Source organism: Osmerus eperlanus, chromosome 2 (assembly GCF_963692335.1).
Source record: "Osmerus eperlanus chromosome 2, fOsmEpe2.1, whole genome shotgun sequence".
NCBI classification, from domain to species: domain Eukaryota; kingdom Metazoa; phylum Chordata; class Actinopteri; order Osmeriformes; family Osmeridae; genus Osmerus; species Osmerus eperlanus.
This window is the reverse complement of record NC_085019.1, coordinates 19,773,419-19,792,288: the sequence shown is the minus strand read 5'-3', so window position 1 is coordinate 19,792,288 and position 18,870 is coordinate 19,773,419. Positions and strand designations below refer to the sequence as shown.

Sequence of the window (18,870 nt, the reverse complement as noted above, 5' to 3'; positions counted from 1 at the left end):
CTCATCTTTCTATTTATTTACTATTCTAAATCACTTGCTCGTTGTCTTCTTTAATTTTATGTATTTGGCTTCTATGATTAGATGTAATTTCCCTCTGGGGATTAATAAAAGAAACTGTCTATCTAATGCACTTGTCATCCCAATATTAGTTACATTACATAGTTCCATGGTTTTCAATCTTCCATTTATGACTCATTCCATGGGCTTTCATGAGTTTCCCATGGCTTCTCAAATATAAAATCACACACCAAAAGTATTGATTCCAGAAAATCTGTATTTTATTTAATTACAGTCAATACAATGTAGCCTAATACTGCGACCTGCTGCTCTACTCACAAACCATTTTACACTTGTCATGTCAGTCAACAATAAAGCTAACAAGTTACATTTATGAAAATGGATTGGTCAATGACCACTCGCAGTAAAATGCCATACAGGACCTGTGTTTGCCCCCAATGTGACCCAGTGAGACACTCTGCTTACTGAGGTCAACGGGGATCCATTAAGTCGAATTCTCAAACACTCACCCACTCTCCTGAGGTTTTAGTCTCAAAATAGCCACAATACTGCATTCGATTCAGTTATGTCCCCATGGTTACAAAAATGCATCATGTTGTGCTGGCATTAAGAAAAGAAAATGGGGGGACAACCAAACACCATTCTTGACCAATACCCACCAGCCGTAGACAGTGCTGTCAGGTGTTTTGCGGAGAGCATTTGAAAGGCAGGGAATTAAGCAAGACAATAATTCTAATAAATCAAGTAGGGTTTTCATTTCCTACCACTTAAAGATACAGCGTGCCACCAGCAAAAGTGTGTGCGCGCAAGGAAAAGGCTTTTCGAGGAGCTGTCACATCAGTTGTGGCCTACTGCCTTTTGGTGTATTCCTGACATCACTTTGAGTTATTAGAATATGACAAGCCTTGCATTAGTCTCACACTCCCCTTTCTTATCCTAAACCAAAGACTGTCGCTCCAGATTAACACTACAGTGGCATTGGTCCAAAAACACTTCATCTTTGATACATGAATGAGCACTATTTCACATTCATAGATGAGAGGGTATCAAGGAAGTTGACACAGCCTTCAATTAGTCTGTGAATGAGATCTCTGAAGGACTGTAAAGCTGAAGACCCACACTCACCACTTCAAAACTGAGACTGAGATAAATGCCTGCAAGTGTGTCCTTTGGTATTTACTGCATATTGAAGCCTTTCAGCAGAAAAAAATAGGTTGGGTAATGTAGAAACAATTTGGGGAATGTGCATTTTATTTATGATGACAATGAACAACCGTTCGCTCCTGCCAGTTAGCATACCCTCATGCTACTTCTAAAAACGGAATATAAAAACCATGGTTCCCATCACTTCATACCACTCACACATCTGTTTGGCCATCCATCATAGCAATGTCAAAGGCAGTGCATATGCTATACGTACCATGGATAGATACTGCATAAACTGAGAAACATAAGGTGAGGTGTCTTGTATCACCTGTGTGGCGTGACCTGAACCGACCTGCTCTGGAGCCCGGGTCTGAAACCCTACAGTGGCTCAGGGCTCGCTCTTCCACTGGTCTGCTGCCGCCGGTAGAAAACTCACTAAAACAAATGCCTCCGTGCTGGGGACACACTTTTTTGGGCCTTCCGCGGACGGATGTTTCAGTTTCCCTACCATCAGCTCTCCTCTACCCCCCAAAAGTTTAATTCAGTCTACAAAAAATGAATGTTGGGTATATGTGACTGTAACAGCTGAAAATAAACATTCCAAGAAACAATTCAAGAACTATTATAGACTTCAGAAATGAAAATTGCAGTAACTTCCAGCTATTCATCATGAGGCTTGAAGTATTTCTCACTTGCATTAAGGAGGTGGTTATTTTTCTACTACATTTCCACTCAAACTACATATTAGCAACACATATACAGTACACTACCGGTTCTAACCCAACCAAATATCTAGAATGACAGATGACAGCTTTCTGATCTGGAGGTCAGCCCATCCTGCCAGGCACCTCATACATGTGTACAGGTAGTTCAAGCTATTATGGTATCATCATAGAGCATTAGGGGTACAGAAGGAAGGAAGGAGCAGGTGATAAAAGGTTAACCCACTACAGTATTGTCCTTTTGGAAAGTGTATGGCTCAGGATTTTCAGGTCTGCAAACATACCCCTTGGACATCCATTAACAACCGTTAGGAACCGTTCTCAAGTCCGCCAGACCTCACATCTTGTGCTCAGCAACCATTCAACACAAATTAGTCAATATAAAACCAGGTTATATTAATGGTCAACTTTTAACAGGGTTGTCTGCCCTGCAGTTTTAACTCAACTAGCCTACTCATGCAATATATATGCATAGCTTGTTCTGTGTTGCCAAAGCACATTGTTGCTCTGAAATATTCCAAATAAGTTTATGCTTCATTTTATACTCAACTTTATAATCAATTGCACAAAATTGACTAATATCAAAGCCAGACACTATTTCATGAAATAGAAATACGTCCCACTTCATAACCAAAACGTTTTTTTTTTTTTTTTTTTTTAAATGCACACCTACGTTTCTCTCAAAAGGACCAACTCACCCGTTCTTCTTAGAGCTTTCATAATGGTGTAGGTATAAAGCTATGAAAGTGATCTACAAAAGGACTTGAGATATGCCCAGCCACAACAGGCACGGAAGGGTAAGAGGGAGGTAGAGCAAGAGGAGGAAAAGTTACAAGCACTGGGAATGGACGGACTTCTCATCCAAGCAATTACGGAACTGCCCATTTTTCATTGCCTCTTACGGCTACTTTTCTCTCTCCTTCTCCTTCCCGTTTCCCTGCCGGACAGTGATTGGACGATGGATAGATCACATGAGGTACCATGCAGCCAATCCGGCCAGGGCGGCGACCCAGGCAGCGAACAGGACTTGACCGGTAGGGTGTCGGAGCACGGCCATGGCCAGCTGACAGGCATAGGCTGACCCACCGCTGGCCACTGAGATAGGGAGAGAATGACAACTAGTATTGTATGTGCATGGATTCCTTCTACTTGTGGAGGGACAAATATAATGGACATTTACATCTCTACCGACTTCATACACAGGTCTAATGTACTGTGGCACAGGCGGTACCATGAAATGACTAAATCCTTCTTTACACTGGCTGAGAAGCCGTTTTCCCTGGAGCTCATTAGAAAGGAGAACCTACCCGTCTTGGCTGCATAATATGGGCACTTGTTGATGTCTCCATCCGTGGCTCCGTGGACAGGCATGCCTGCATCCAGCACCTCCTCCTGGATGGTCTTCCCGATCTCCTCCAGCTCGTTAAACACCTGAACACACACACAAGACCAAAACATGCACTTCACCACTCATCCAAAGCCATCTCACAGAACCCCTGCTGCAGCAATCTCAGCTCTCTACCAGTTTGGAAAAACAGATAAAAAGCAGAGGCAATTACACTGCTACTGAGTAGGCAATATGAGTAAAACTCATGACCCGTTTAATCATAATATGTTAATTTGATAAAAACACACTGTGGGTTGGTAGAGTGTAATAAAAGAGACATTTAGAATGTGGCCTGACCTGATGAACACGATGAATTAGACTTCATCGTGTTATAATTGAAAATTCTACGACAACCCTTCAGTTATATCTTTCTATCCTCGTCTGTATCTGTTCCCGAGGGTTACGGTGATGAGCTTTGTCCAGCCATCTGTAGTTCTAAAATCTCACCGGGCTCCAAGCTTTACTCTAGGGGACGGAGATAGAGGCTAGCTATTTAGCTGAGGAGATAAATTAAATGAGAGGGTTTAGAGAGCTGCACATCTTCCTTTGTGAAACCGATGTGAAAGGGCTAATGCTCTTAACCACAAAGCCATAGAAAATTAACAGAAAGCCCACAGGTGCACTTGCGATCACCATGTAGAAATGAACTTCCCCCCACATGTTTAGAAGGCCTGGGTGTTAGCATGGACCTGATGCCACAGATATGTATAAACAAACTCGGGTCACAATGTGAAATTATCATCGCAATTGCATTCATTTTGTGATGTATTGCAATACATCCAATATCAAACACATTGACAGATATTGTGAACTGAAAAAAACTACTTCCTCACCTCCATGTTGAACTGGAAGGCCAGGTTGGCCTCGACCACCAGCCTATCCTTGGTATCCCTGTCCAGCTCCAGCTCGTTCATCCGGCTGCGGTACAGCTGCTTGAACGCTTTGGCGCTGTGGATGGCGTCGAACGTGTAGAAGTCAAGGCCCTCCCCTGTGGGCGGCAGCTTCATGGCCCGCTGGGCCACCTTCTTCAGCACCTGGCCCCCGGACAGGTCCCCCATGTAGCGGGTGTAGGCGTGGGCCACCAGCAGGACAGGGTCCTCGCGTCCCACCTGGTGGATGCGGTCCACGTAGTGCTGGGTGGCCGAGGAGCAGCTGACCTGGTCCTGCCAGTCGGCTCCGTAGAAGTACTCCAGGTCCCTCGCCAGGGCCTCGCGGCGGTGCAGCTCGTTGGGAAAGTAGAGTGGGGCAAAGTGGGGGTGGTCCTTGTTCCTCTCAATCTCATCCTCCATGGCAGAGTAGGTGAAGTAGAGAGCCACGGCACCCAGCTGGGGGAACAAGAGGTAGCACAGTATGCAATGGTTCAGATTCTGTTTTCAAAAAAAGAAATCTCGTTATAATACACATCTGCACTCATGACAGCATAAATAAACAATCAATGACAATGACATAATTGACAAGGTTACAGGGCTAGGTATAGTGGTTAAAGCATCTGACTGCAGATCAAGAGGTCAAAAGTTTCAATCCTCCTGTATGTCATTTTAGATACAAAAGCGTCCGCTAAATGAATACATAACATTACTACACTACATCAATGTGATTGTAAATATACATTCTGTGTTGTTCCGTGTTTTGTCAGGCAGGAACTGAGACAAGAGGTACTGATTCTCTAAATGGAGGCTTTGTTCCTCTCTTTCTCCGGGCTGACCTTGAAGAGCTCTTTGCGGATCCGTCCCCTGAGAAAGTCTTTGACAAACTGGGTGCTCTCGGCCTTCTCATGCACCTCCTTGGTCCCCGCTGCCAGCAGCTCCGACAGGTCCTCAGGGCTGTGAGGACGAGGGCAGAGAAGAAACGCACACACTGATACCACACAGATAACCAGGGGTATACTGTATGTACCCTGTCATGTCACCACCTTCTATACAGAAATACAGTTCTGGTAATCGAATTGGAAGATACAACAACCCATCGTTGTCACACACACATTTTCAAACATAGTCAGACCTTGAGAGTACGACTCATTTCCACAGAGCTCCCGCAGTTTTCAGAAACAAGGCTTCTGGTGGATACAGGGATGGAGGGATCTTACAGGGATGTCCTGGGCTGATTACCTGAGAGTGGTGTCTGGTTCCTTCTCAGCATACACCATCCCTGCTCCATTGGACACAGTCACTGTCTTCTCCATCGTCACCGATGACGTTACTCGTTCCACTCGTCTGTCTGTCACCCTGCGCCACAATCTGCCCAAAGTATTTTGGTATGGTAGCATTGGACATCGTGGACGACTGCCATGCAAGGCTATTATATATTATTGTGCACGTCTTTTGATTATGTGGTGGACTTATATTATACTAAACAATAAGGAAAGAATGTCAGTAATAATGTACAGAATAAGTAAGAAAAACTAATTATCCCCCCCAACACAAAAGACCAATTGAAATGTACTAGGCCTGGCCAATCCCCTTTAACTGCATCTCTCTGTCTTTTGTGTGAAGACCTGATCAGTCAGTGATTAACATAGTTACATTGCTTTTAATTTGACAACCAACTTAATACTACATTAAAATACAAACGGCACTTTAACATCAACATGTATGAGTAGCAATGCTGCCTACCTGAATCCTCAACCCTGTATCAAAACGTGACAGACCGTGATACCACACTTCCTCTTGTTGTCGTATTGACCTTGTTCAGCGGTTGGGTGGTCAGTGGTAGTGTCCCCTGCCAGTTAGTTCATCTGTGACCTTCTTCAGCCTGCTAGAGAGGAGGTGCATGTATGACTTTCAGCCATTGATAAACTAACCTCAAAAGACCTCTGGTGAAAAACTGGACAGCTGGCACAGACTAGCAAGGCCTCCAATAATGAAAGAGAGATCAACAATGGCCTGGAACTAGGAACATGGATTCACAAAAGGAGCTTACACACACTATGTAGTTAGTACACGACCACACAGAGGATAACAGTTTTTCTGGTCGTTACTGAAGTTAGCTAAGCACCTGTCTAACAGAAATCATCCAACATGACAATGAATGTTTGAGCCAGATGTCATTCATGACACTTCTCCCGTTTTAGCTCTGACGGTACTTTACAGTATCAACCAGATAGTAATGACTTGTAACACTGTACACATTCCCCACAAGTATTGTCGTAAATAACTTATCAGTAAAGTACATTTACTATATATTTCTACGTTAACTTGTATTCATATAAACGTAAACTAAAGAAGATAGCTGCAGGCAAACGACAAAACGAGCCATTAAATCATCTCCCAAACAATGACCGAAGCATCACCATCAGCAGCAGTTTGCAAGCTACAATCAGTAGCTTCGCTAACATGATGCGTTAGCTTGATAGTGCTAGCACCACTACTAGCTTTAAATGCTGCTATCTTAGTCAACATGCGGATGTGGCAGACTGATTTCAATTAGTTTTAAGAATGGTAGTCCTTTAGTGCCTAGAAAACTAAATGGACATCACTGAACTTGAAAACTTACAGTCCAAGACTAACAAAGCCTAGCGTACCTCTCCACGAATCTGTCCACTGTTGTTCACTGTCAAAACAGGAAGTGCTGAGTGGCCAAGTTACAATCACGTGTCCGTCACAAAGTACAGCCTGTTTCTGGTTGAAGCAAAGCAACGTGGAGCCTGTTAAAGGTTCAAATAATATCAGGCAAGCACAATCCTCCCTGGATAATTTTTTCTGCAGTTCAGTTTCAAAATTGAGAGTGTACAGCCAACAAGCACGAATACAGCTTTCCTGTTAGCTTACAGTCCCATTGACTACAGAACTTTAGAGGAAACAGTTCACTTACACCTACTAGTGATGTGTGGTTCGTGAACGATTCGTTCATTTTGAATCATTTCGAATCATTAGCAGTGGCGTAACCAGACTTTTATATATGGGGTGGCCAAGGGGTGGCCAGGGCCACTTCAGGGGGTCCACAGACCAATACTGAAAATGTGTGTGTAACCTTAGCCTGGCATCTAAGCAGTGTAAAGTATTCATATGATTGCTGATGAGAAATAGAAATTAAAATGTACTTAAGCCGTAGTTCTTCAGTGTGGCCTAGTATGGTCCACTAGGGTTACTTTAATCAAATTCTACATTTACTATGAATAGACTGTTTCTCTACATCTGAATTGCAACTAATTTATTTCTTACACACACTATACTGTACTCACAAACTGGAGAGACATTGGTCACTCTGTTTACATGAATATATAATCTGGGTCTAATCAGGTTAGAGGTTAGATCCTTTGATGAATCTTTTACATTAAAACAAAACTATTAGTGTATACTCACACAATAAATGCCACAGCCATCAAAACAAGAACACTCATGAATCAACAACCAACATTTTAAAGTGAGGCTTAATCGGAAAAAAACGTTGTGTAGGCTTACATGTGTGGCCTACAAACACAAGCTAAACTTGGCATGTGACTGACTGCCTAGTATGCTCTGACCTGGTGCCTGTAGCCTCCGGTAGGGAGCTGCTCTGAGGTCTTGGGGTGGTGCAAGGACTGGGGTCTATTTCCACCTGATCCTGTTTGCTCAGCTTTTTGAAGAAGTCTGCTACCTCACCCTTTCTTTTAATGTTTGAAGTGAACCCTAAGCAAAAATAACATGAATGCCTACATATCCAATTACCCACATTTGAGTCCAATCTCAATCTTAAACATATCCCCATTATTATCTTCAATCAACTACCAGCCTTTAAGTTACTAAATCATGGCTAGCCCTACTCTGAAAAACAAACAGGTATTATACATTACATTACATTTAGTCATTTAGCAGACGATATTATCCAGAGCGACTTACAGTAAGTACAGGGACATTCTCCCCGAGGCAAGTAGGGTGAAGTGCCTTGCCCAAGGACACAACATCATTTTTGCACAGCCGGGAATCGAACCAACAACCGTCTGATTAATAGCCTGACTCCCTCCCTAATTATACAATCGCAAACAGGGTTGCTATCTGACTGCAGAGTGTTAATCTTTTGTAACGTTAATAGATTGATAAGGCATCTCATCGAGGAATCTTAGCAGTTAAAGTACAAAAATAGTGTAGCGACCCACACAGAAAGACGTGTGTTATAGCCTATGTTAGTTAGGCTGTTAGTTGGTTGTTTACCAGTACCCAGTGTTCGTGGGGTCCGACATGCCAATCAACCTGCTGTCTGCCAATCACGGGAATGCCTGGAATGTTCGGATGCTGGGCAGCCTGGTGGTTGGCGAAGGGGCATGGAGGGGGTTTGGGGAGGGGGGATGGAGAATTCGAAGTTAAGACCAGGTTTGGCCTCTGTTCTTTCTGTTACATCTGGGTTTCACAAGAAGATGGTCACTATTGTTTTGTGGGCTACCTTTCTTTTATTTAGCGTGGGCTAGGGCCAAACAGCTGTTTGGCTTAGCCTGTGTAGGCTACCCAGACCCCCACCCCTCGCCCCTCGGCTTGAAGCAACGGCCCCGGTGGATGTAGGTGGTATTGCATTTCTTGTTAGACATCCGGCTCTTCCGGTCGTTTTTATTCTATTAACTCCAGTCAACATTTACAAAACTATCTCCCCCAATAATTTTTGTTTGATTCTCGAACCTGGCTCATACTACTAGCTTTTTCATAGAAGAATTTCTCCTGATTTTTGCTACGTTTGAAACCAATCCGAAATGGGTAAACTAGCACCCCATTTATTTGCTTACGTCAATAAAAGTTGCCTGCAAATGTGCTCGGGGATAAAAACAGGGCACGAGCACAAAAGTTCACATTGGCCGATTAACGATTTACCTGGAGCTGAATGAGCCATAGACTTATATTGAATGAGCACAGGGAGAAATGGCTTGAGTTGCCTGCCCTGTTGTAACAAGTTTAGCAAATGGTTGTCACACATACATAAAATGTTGTTAATATAGTTTATTCCCGTTATTTTAAAACAGATTTGATTTGCAATGACGGCAAATATTATATTATCTTAAGCGTGAGCATAGATTGTTGACATGTCTATCTGGAGCAAAGAAGAAGATTAATACTTGAACTGATAACCACAATAGGAAATGATATATATTTAAATAATATTAGTCTTGCCTTCAGAAGCTTTTGTTAAACACACCCATTATTCTTTTTTTTATCGTGTCATCAAGCCAGACTGCTTTTGTGGGACAGTGAAGGTCCTCAGTGACTCTATGTTTCATCCCCACTTATATCTGATGGCAACGTCTTGTATATAATTCTGTTAATATGCCCCTTTCAAAGGCAAATGTTCAATAAAATATATTTTAGACACACTTCTCAAGCTTTTATTTATTACATTATTATCAAGTTTTGTTAGATCACGTTATATCCATTAATATGCGTTTGGTTCTGTAGGGTGAACATATAAAACACAGGCCACATTTCTACTGATATTAAATTAAAGGCAGCGTGAATTTCGTGGCCTTTCGTTTGAATATAAAGTTGACAGTAAGCTATGGTAAGTTAGTCTGGTCCTAACCAGACCCTCGTACATTTCATTTGTACAGAGGGTCTGGGATCGCTCCATTGACAAGCGTTAACTTCCTTGAAGGCGGGTACTCTGTTGAAGTTTAAAACTATTGGATCTGCCCAGAGCCACTCTGATCTGCCATAACCAATCGCTAGCGTTCGCCTTAGCCAACTCCTTCACCACGGAGCTAGCTGCCGTAGCTGGAAAATCAAACTTTTCTGCGAACCATGTGAGGAGGAGGGCCACAACATCATGACCACCAACAAAACTCAGCAAGGATTGTTCTTGCTCCGGCTTTAACTTATGGATATTCGGCAGCGTTGCCACAACCGCAGAATAGCTTCGCTCGCATATTTCTGACTAAATGACTAAATGACTAAATGTTCTCCGCCGCCATTACTGAACTACAACTCAAACTAGTGCACGACATCAACGTCATCGTTCTCAGCCACTCCCTCTGTTCGCTGATTGGACCTACAAAAAATGTGTTTCTGAAAACCGAGTGATGCACTAAAATCCTAGCCTGGCTCTGCCCTCCTATGTACTTCCGCTCAATTTGGATTTTGCTTCTGTACTAGGTCTGGGATTTCAGTGCATCAGTCGGAGTGCTTGACCTCAATGCTGCTTTCGTCACAGTGGATCACACAATACTATTAAAAATATTATAAAAGAAATACCGTTGGCTCAGAATGTGAGTGGACAGCAATTTGGGGTCGCTCAGGGCTCAACTCATGCACAACAAAATTTCTTATGACAGCTATGCAGATGAAACCCAGATTTAACTCTCGCCAAACGACAACAGCCCCATGGACACATTTTACCAATTTATAAAGGAAGTCAACAATTGGAGAACCACATTTTCCTTTAATGAAACAAGATCAAGTGGATTTTTTCTTTTTTTCAGAAAGGAAGATGTGTTATATAAATAAACTTGCATTGCCTTTAGACTTTACATAATTGCAACTTCCTGCGTCCTGGGCCTACCTCAATAAGTCAAAGGCTGTGTCTACTACCGCGCACTTGTGCACTTCGAGCACTGACTTTCAGTGCTAAGGGCGCTTACACTCACGAAACCAGCAGAATTCAGGGCACTGAAAGTACCCGGATGTAGTGATGGTCCGCTCGGTACTGCGCTGTCGATACTGTCCCGACACATTCAACACTCTGTGTTGCAGACGGGTTTTAAACACACTTCCGGTCACGTGTCAAAGTGTTTCGAAACGTTTTGTGACGTGATCTTGAACGAAACCTGTCTCGTATTTGGCAAAAGACACTGACGTGTCGGGGTATAAAATGAGGCGGCAAAGCCAAGGTTTTGAATGCTTGAGACCTTGGTTGAGAGATTTGTGAGAGTTTGAGACAGTTAGAGAACGTTAGTTACTTGTGTGCCATTAGCGAAATCCTGTTTGTTTATGTGTCTGTTTGTGTGCTGTTGTGTGTAAATACAATTAAAAAAAAAAAATATATATATATATATGAATATGTAACAACTTTATACTGAGTTTATTTTCTCATACAGAATTTAAGTCATACCAGGTTTTATTTGTATTGTTTGATGAAAGCCATCGCTCCCGTATTCGATACCACGCCATCTGCATTGCAGGACGGCAATAATTCCGCTCATCCACAAGAATCCTTCAGACCATGTGGAATTAGCTGCAACACTGTTAGTTATGGTATACTCGTAGCTGCCAGCAGATGTCGCTGTTGAGTAAAGGTTTCGAGCGTTTCAAAGGCCACGACTCTAATGTTTCAATTGAATTCATGTTTCGAAAAGCCTCGATTTGCCCATCACTACCCGGATGGCGCACTGCAAACGGTCAAAAATGCGGTGTACAACGATGGACACTACTCGCCCTAAACGGGCGCCATATTGGCTGCGTAGCGGAAGAGGAGGAGCCCTTTCAGCAGCTTTTCATTTCATCAGAGAATGTCTAATATAGTATAATATATGTCGAACACACCTTATCAGATTTACGTCCGTCACTTCCCGCCAAGTGGTTAACTTAAGTGTTCCATTTGAGACAGCACTACTCAGTGACGGAGTGCACTACAGATGTAAGTGCACTGTATTGCAGCTGGTCTCAATCTTGTAAAATGCTATCATAAATATTTCAGAAGCAAACGGTGAGTTCAAAAACAGACATAACGAAATAATTGGATGTTTAAAGTAATAATTATACAATTTCCGAGTCGGATTGGCATGAGCTCATCAGCACTAAATTGACCAAACAAATTGCCAATTGGTAGGATCCACGTGTACAAACCCCCTCTACTCGCAACAATCACTGACAAAGTCACTTCACGTCTAACGATGATCCAATTGCACTTCAGGTGCGTTGGAACGAAGGCTTGCCCACCTCAAATTGGATTGGTCGTCCAATTTGAGAGAGCATCTTAAAGCTGTGTGAAATGTGTATTGATATTATGTTGGTAGGGCGGCATTGAGAGGCTGTTCAACATGGTGCTGTGGAATAATGCTCAGTTTTGCATCTTAGTACTGAGGACTTTGACCTCTTTAGTAGCAGTTTCCTATGGAAGTATTAGAGATGGGAGCACATTTAGGTTAACAAATGAAGTGACCGATCCGACGGCATTTGGGACCAAATTTAAAAGAGACTTTCTTCGTGACGTGAATGAGTCCACTCCGACTGGCGTCATAACTAGAAATGGCTCTCTTGCCTTTGATTCAGATGGTCGGGAGGCTAACCAAACCACAGGTATGGCTTGTGAGTATACACAATATCTCAAGTTAGCCAACGCGTGTTTAGCGGTTCCTCCAGTATAGTAATTTAATCCCTACTGTTTTAGCTTGGCACCTGTTGATGAACGCTAAACTAAATCGCATGGGACCTTCGGTGCAGTGCGCTGATGATGCTATGACCTTGCGGGTCAAGGGAGGGAAGACTCCCCATTTTCTGGTTGACAATGGTGAGATCAATGATGCATTTCTGTGGTTTTCCGGTGAAAACTGCGAGTAGTTTGTTCTGAGAATCTGCTTTCTGCAGGTGACGGGGCTCTCATTCCTGTGACTCGGATGCCTTCTCAGTGTGGATTCACTGTGAGAAGGTCACGCAGAGATGTGCTTTTTGTAGCTCCATACCAAGGCTGCCATGTTACTGAGCAGGTAATTCTTAATGAAGGAATGGCAGACTAAACACACCCCTCTTTATTTGGTTGAATTTGAGAAGTGGCCTACTCTTCCAACAGGGTGGTGATCATGTACTGCATCTAAAGCTGTGGGGGGAATCCATGACAATGTCTTGTCCTCTTGCACCTCCTCGCCTGTCAGTCTCCTGCCTCCGAAAAGGCATGGTGTTGAATATGGGTAATATTGCAGCAGATGCACTCTCTGTAAAAGGTACATTTCAGCAGTTGCTCTAATCTTTGGAATCAAAGTTCATGTACTGTATTTCAACAACCATTTGTTAAATGACTAATGGTTAACTCTTAAATTTAGTTTCAAACGTATGGGAGCCCCTGCTGTCATCTAGACAACTTTGTGGATTTACTGTGGCATCGCATTCTAGCAGATTGATGATCAGGGCTCCTTACAAAGAACCCTGCGTCAAGATGGAGGTTTAGTGCCAACTTCTGATCACATATGTGTACGGAATATTTGGGTCTTCCACTAATGCTTTTGTGTTTACAGGATGAGGTCTATGTTCTTGTCCTGCTGATGAATGGCCAACGGTTTGCAGTATCCTGCATATCTCCACCTGGTGCTCCGGAAACAACTGATCCCCTGACACCAGACATTCTGCCTTACCCTCAGTTTCCCGGGCTGCCAGGTTCCCCTCAGTTTCCAGGGCTGCCAGGTTCCCCCAGCTCCCCTCAGTTACCCGGGGTCCCCGGCTACCCTCAGTTTCCCGGCCTGCCAGGTTCCACCGGTTCCCCTCAGTTTCCCGGGCTCCCAGGGTATTCTGAGTCAGTAGAGCTGACTCCATACCCTGAGTTCCCTGGACCATTCCCAATGACTGCCACTACAATAGCTGCACCCACTGGCCCCCAGACACCAGACCTTCCTTACCCCCCTTTCCCAGGTTCGCCTCAGTTTCCCGGGCTGCCAGGTTCCCCCGGGTACCCTCAGTTTCCCGGGCTGCCAGGTTCCCCCGGGTACCCTCAGTTTCTCGGCTACCCTCAGGTTCCCGGGCTGCCGGGTTCCCCTCCGTTTCCCGGGCTGCCAGGTTCCCCCGGCTCCTCTCAGTTTCCCGGCTCCCCTCAGTTTCCCGGGCTGCCAGGTTCCCCTGGGTCCCCTCAGTTTCCCGGGCTGCCAGGTTCCCCTGGGTCCCCTCAGTTTCCCGGGCTGCCAGGTTCCCCCGGGTCCCCTCAGTTTCCCGGGCCCCCAGGGTCTTCAGATTCTGAGTCAGTAGAGCTGACTCCATACCCTGAGTTCCCTGGACCATTCCCAATGACTGCCACTACAATAGCTGCACCCACTGGCCCCCAGACACCAGACCTTCCTTACCCCCCTTTCCCAGGCTCCACTCAGTTTCCAGAACAGCCAGGGTCCCCTCAGTTTCCCGGGCTGCCAGGTTCCCCCGGGTCCCCTCAGTTTCCGGGTCTGCCAGGGTCCCCTCAGTTTCCCAGTCTGCCAGGGTCCCCTCAGTTTCCCAGTCTGCCAGGGTCCCCTCAGTTTCCCGGGCTGCCAGGTTCCCCCGGGTCCCCTCAGTTTCCGGGTCTGCCAGGGTCCCCTCAGTTTCCCGGGCTGCCAGGTTCCCCCGGGTCCCCTCAGTTTCCCTGGTCCCCCGGCTCCCCTCAGGTTCCTGGTCTGCCAGGTTCCCCTGGCTACCCTCAGTTTCCCAGCTCCCCTCAGTTTCCCGATCTGCCAGGGTCCCCTCAATTTCCACAGCTGCCGGGTTCCCCCAGCTCCTCTCAGTTTCCCGGGTCCCCTCAGTTTCCACAGCTGCCAGGTTCCCCAGGCTCCCCTCAGGTTCCCGGTTCCCCCGGCTCCCCTCAGGTTCCCGGTCTGCCAGGGTCCCCTCAATTTCCCGGGCTGCCAGGTTCCCCCGGGTCCTCTCAGTTTCCCGGGTCCCCTCAATTTCCCGGGCTGCCAGGTTCCCCCGGGTCCCCTCAGTTTCCCGGGCTGCCAGGTTCCCCTGGGTCCCCTCAGTTTCCGGGTCTGCCAGGGTCCCCTCAGTTTCCCTGGTCCCCCGGCTCCCCTCAGGTTCCTGGTCTGCCAGGTTCCCCTGGCTACCCTCAATTTCCAGGGCTGCCAGGTTCCCCCAGCTCCCCTCAGTTTCCCAGCTCCCCTCAGTTTCCCAGCTCCCCTCAGTTTCCCGGTCTGCCAGGGTCCCCTCAGTTTCCAGGGCTGCCGGGTTCCCCCGGGTCCCCTCAGTTTCCACAGCTGCCAGGTTCCCCCGGCTCCCCTCAGGTTCCCGGTCTGCCAGGGTCCCCTCAGTTTCCCTGGTCCCCTGGCTCCTCTCAGTTTCCAGGGCTGCCAGGTTCCCCCGGCTACCCTCAGTTTCCCGGGCCCCCAGGGTCTTCAGATTCTGAGTCAGTAGAGCTGACTCCATACCCTGAGTTCCCTGGACCATTCCCAATGACTGCCACTACAATAGCTGCACCAACTGGCCCCCAGACACCAGACCTTCCTTACCCCCCTTTCCCAGGCTCCACTCTGTTTCCAGAACAGCCAGGGTCCCCTCAGTTTCCCGGGCTGCCAGGTTCCCCCGGGTCCCCTCAGTTTCCGGGTCTGCCAGGGTCCCCTCAGTTTCCCGGGCTGCCAGGTTCCCCCGGGTCCCCTCAGTTTCCCTGGTCCCCCGGCTCCCCTCAGGTTCCTGGTCTGCCAGGTTCCCCTGGCTACCCTCAGTTTCCCAGCTCCCCTCAGTTTCCCGATCTGCCAGGGTCCCCTCAATTTCCACAGCTGCCGGGTTCCCCCAGCTCCTCTCAGTTTCCCGGGTCCCCTCAGTTTCCACAGCTGCCAGGTTCCCCCGGCTCCCCTCAGGTTCCCGGTTCCCCCGGCTCCCCTCAGGTTCCCGGTCTGCCAGGGTCCCCTCAATTTCCCGGGCTGCCAGGTTCCCCCGGGTCCTCTCAGTTTCCCGGGTCCCCTCAGTTTCCAGGGCTGCCGGGGTCCCCTCAGTTTCCACAGCTGCCAGATTCCCCCGGCTCCCCTCAGTTTCCCGGGCTGCCAGGTTCCCCTGGGTCCCCTCAGTTTCCGGGTCTGCCAGGGTCCCCTCAGTTTCCCTGGTCCCCCGGCTCCCCTCAGGTTCCTGGTCTGCCAGGTTCCCCTGGGTCCTCTCAGTTTCCACAGCTGCCAGGTTCCCCTGGCTACCCTCAGTTTCCAGGGCTGCCAGGTTCCCCCGGCTCCCCTCAGGTTCCCGGTCTGCCAGGGTCCCCTCAGTTTCCCTGGTCCCCTGGCTCCTCTCAGTTTCCAGGGCTGCCAGGTTCCCCCGGCTACCCTCAGTTTCCCGGGCCCCCAGGGTCTTCAGATTCTGAGTCAGTAGAGCTGACTCCATACCCTGAGTTCCCTGGACCATTCCCAATGACTGCCACTACAATAGCTGCACCAACTGGCCCCCAGACACCAGACCTTCCTTACTCCCCTTTCCCAGGTTCCCCTCAGTTTCCAGGCTCCCCTCAGTTTCCAGAACAGCCAGGGTCCCCTCAGTTTCCCGGGCTGCCAGGTTCCCCCAGATCCCCTCAGTTTCCCGGGTCCCCCGGCTCCCCTCAGGTTCCCGGGTCCCCTAAGTTTCCCGTGCTGCCAGGTTCCCCCGGCTCCCCTCAGTTTCCCGGGTCCCCCGGCTCCCCTCAGGTTCCCGGGTTTCCATATCTGCCAGGTTCTCCCAGCTCCCATCAGTTTCCCGGGTCCCCCGGCTCCCCTCAGGTTCCCGGGTCCCTTCAGTTTCCACAGCTGCCAGGTTCCCCCGGGTCCCTTCAGCTTCCCTGGCCACCCTGCGTTAACGCTGCCCTTTTCAGACATAAAGGAAAGGGGGGTAAGCAGATGGTCCAGCCAGTGTACAACATAATGTTCAAGGACGATGCTTCCCTTCAGTTGAGTGTTACACCGGCTTCAGCAGGTACCTCCAAGTCTTCCACTGTTAGTGTGGAGGACCAAAGAAGGATTCCTGGCTTTGGGTCTCGCAGTAGGGATGCACTCCCTCCACCTGCTCCCGAGAACTCGTAGCAAGTGACTCAACAATTCTTATTGATGTAATTGTGCAACTTGACTTCAACTTTTAATAAATTCTCACCTTTACACTGATTTACTGGTTTGCTAACTTTATTTTTGCTGGATGCAATTGTATATGGCTTGTTGGTGATCACACTTTTATCCAAACATTGTTTTACACTTGTTGGGTGTTTGACATGCAGTTCTGCCAGCTTGTCATGAGTCCCTAATTTTAAATTCACAGCTCAATTGGTAAAAGGACCTTCTCACTCTGGATTGGACCAGTAGTTGAGTTTCCAGGGTAGTGTTTAATTTGACGCAGTGCTTATAGCACTGCTATTTGACTTTCTGGACAATATTGAATTGGGTTTCCGTAGACAAACCATAGAAAATGGCAAATGTTACTGTATAATTGCGTAGGCCTTGAGGTGTTTTATCAGGTATAAGAAACGGCAGCTTTGCGGTTCTTCACCCCATGGTCCTTTGGTATGCAAATATGGTTGTCTGTGAATAAATGGAGCTCAGAATTATTGTGTAAAAGCAATGTCACAAGGCTCATAACTTTAGCACTTCTTGCAGCCTCGATTTGGAACTAACTGTAGAAAAGGGACAGTTCAGATTTGTCTGAAGTCTTGCATACCTTTTTGGTTATGTTTTTGTTGGAGTAAGCCTATATTATATTTTATTGTATATTTAATTCTATTCTAATCCCACTTAGTACTGCTAGTTTATGTACCCTTATTATAGATAGTCCACATATTTAAATTTTAGGTATGTTTATTGTATGCACCTTCCTGCCAAAGCAAATTCCTTGTCTGTGCAAACTTTCATGGCGAATAAATCCCATTCTGATTCTAACAGTAACCACAATACTTAATCCTAAAGTAAAATGTATAATTTGTCATGTTGAATGGCAAATCATTAAATACAGAATGAAATTGTATTTCAATGTTCATGTAGAGCATTATATTTAATTCACTATTGATCCTGAAGGAAATTAAAGTTGTGACACTACTTCCCTGCTACATTAACCATGAGTCAAAATGGTTTACATGAATGCAGTTTGAGAACCTCCCATCAAAACGGTCACATCACTGCATGATGGCATATGCATCCTTACGTATTTCAGGACATAAGAGATTAAAAAGGGCAATTTTGTCAACATATTGAACTATACTGAACCCACATAATATGCTGTATTTGCCTTGATACCTTGAAACCTAAGAATGACTAAAGCTTTAACCCTTGTGCTGTCTTCGGGTCACATGACCCAAAGGTTCATAACGAACCATCGTTGTGTTTGTTGGATCTTCCACACGCTACCGAGGTCCCTGACAGTGTAAAATGAATAAAGTGTAAAAATATGCCAATATGTGTTGTTTTTTCCCTATTACTGTGGGAGAGTTCCTCCAATCCACCAAGCAACTCAAAACGAGAGTGAATACCAACAGAAGAATATTGCAGGGGATTTTGGCAAAAGATGTTGGGCCACTACCCACACGGTTAGCTGTGTTGCTCATTCTACGAATGCACGATCCTTACAATTTGTACCTCGTTGTAAAGGTGACTAATCAGGCTTTCCAACAATATAAAATACAATACCAATTGGTATTACTGAAGGGGAGGAATAATCGACCGAAATAACGTTTCCGAACTATTTTTGAGGAGTTTATATTAAACTTGGGTTCATCTAAGATCATTGTTTATTAACTAAGTAGCAACTAGCAAACTCGGTCAACATGATCATCCAACCTGGTGTGTGTGTCTACTACAAAGAACTTGCTGCTGTGTCGTCCAGATAGTTGGCCAACAGATCACAGGTAAAAACTAGAGAGGGTACAATTTCTGGGGAAATTGTAGGGTGTGCTTGCTTGCGTTGGTTGCACAGGGGTCCGTTTTTTAATGACATTTTTACAACTGATATTTCTGTATTTTATATAAAAATGCATACTTATTATTTATAAAGATTACATAGATTTAAAAGCATTTTTTTTTGCTGCTCATTTACAACTGAA

At 46.1% G+C, this 18,870-nt stretch overlaps 2 protein-coding genes across 2 annotated transcripts; one reads left to right on the top strand and one right to left on the bottom strand.

The window, feature by feature from the left end:
- Positions 1-256: 256 nt before the first annotated feature.
- Positions 257-6,937, bottom strand: hmox2b (heme oxygenase 2b). The gene is made up of 7 exons (XM_062479809.1): positions 6,794-6,937; positions 5,886-6,027; positions 5,382-5,510; positions 4,979-5,096; positions 4,107-4,598; positions 3,194-3,317; positions 257-2,981 (listed from the first exon to the last, which is right to left on the bottom strand). The coding sequence occupies exons 3-7, from the start codon at positions 5,453-5,455 to the stop codon at positions 2,854-2,856; spliced, it is 936 nt and encodes a 311-aa protein (XP_062335793.1). The 5' UTR covers positions 5,456-5,510; positions 5,886-6,027; positions 6,794-6,937; the 3' UTR covers positions 257-2,853.
- A 5,127-nt stretch (positions 6,938-12,064) lies between these two features.
- On the top strand, positions 12,065-16,870 carry LOC134037212 (collagen alpha-2(IV) chain-like). Its single transcript, XM_062482535.1, has 12 exons — positions 12,065-12,473; positions 12,556-12,675; positions 12,753-12,871; positions 12,955-13,105; positions 13,205-13,323; positions 13,397-13,535; positions 14,397-14,927; positions 15,036-15,125; positions 15,180-15,536; positions 15,672-15,761; positions 16,005-16,067; positions 16,122-16,870. Exons 1-12 carry the CDS (start codon positions 12,206-12,208, stop codon positions 16,868-16,870), a joined length of 2,796 nt encoding a protein of 931 aa, XP_062338519.1. The 5' UTR covers positions 12,065-12,205.
- The last annotated feature ends 2,000 nt before the right edge of the window (positions 16,871-18,870 follow it).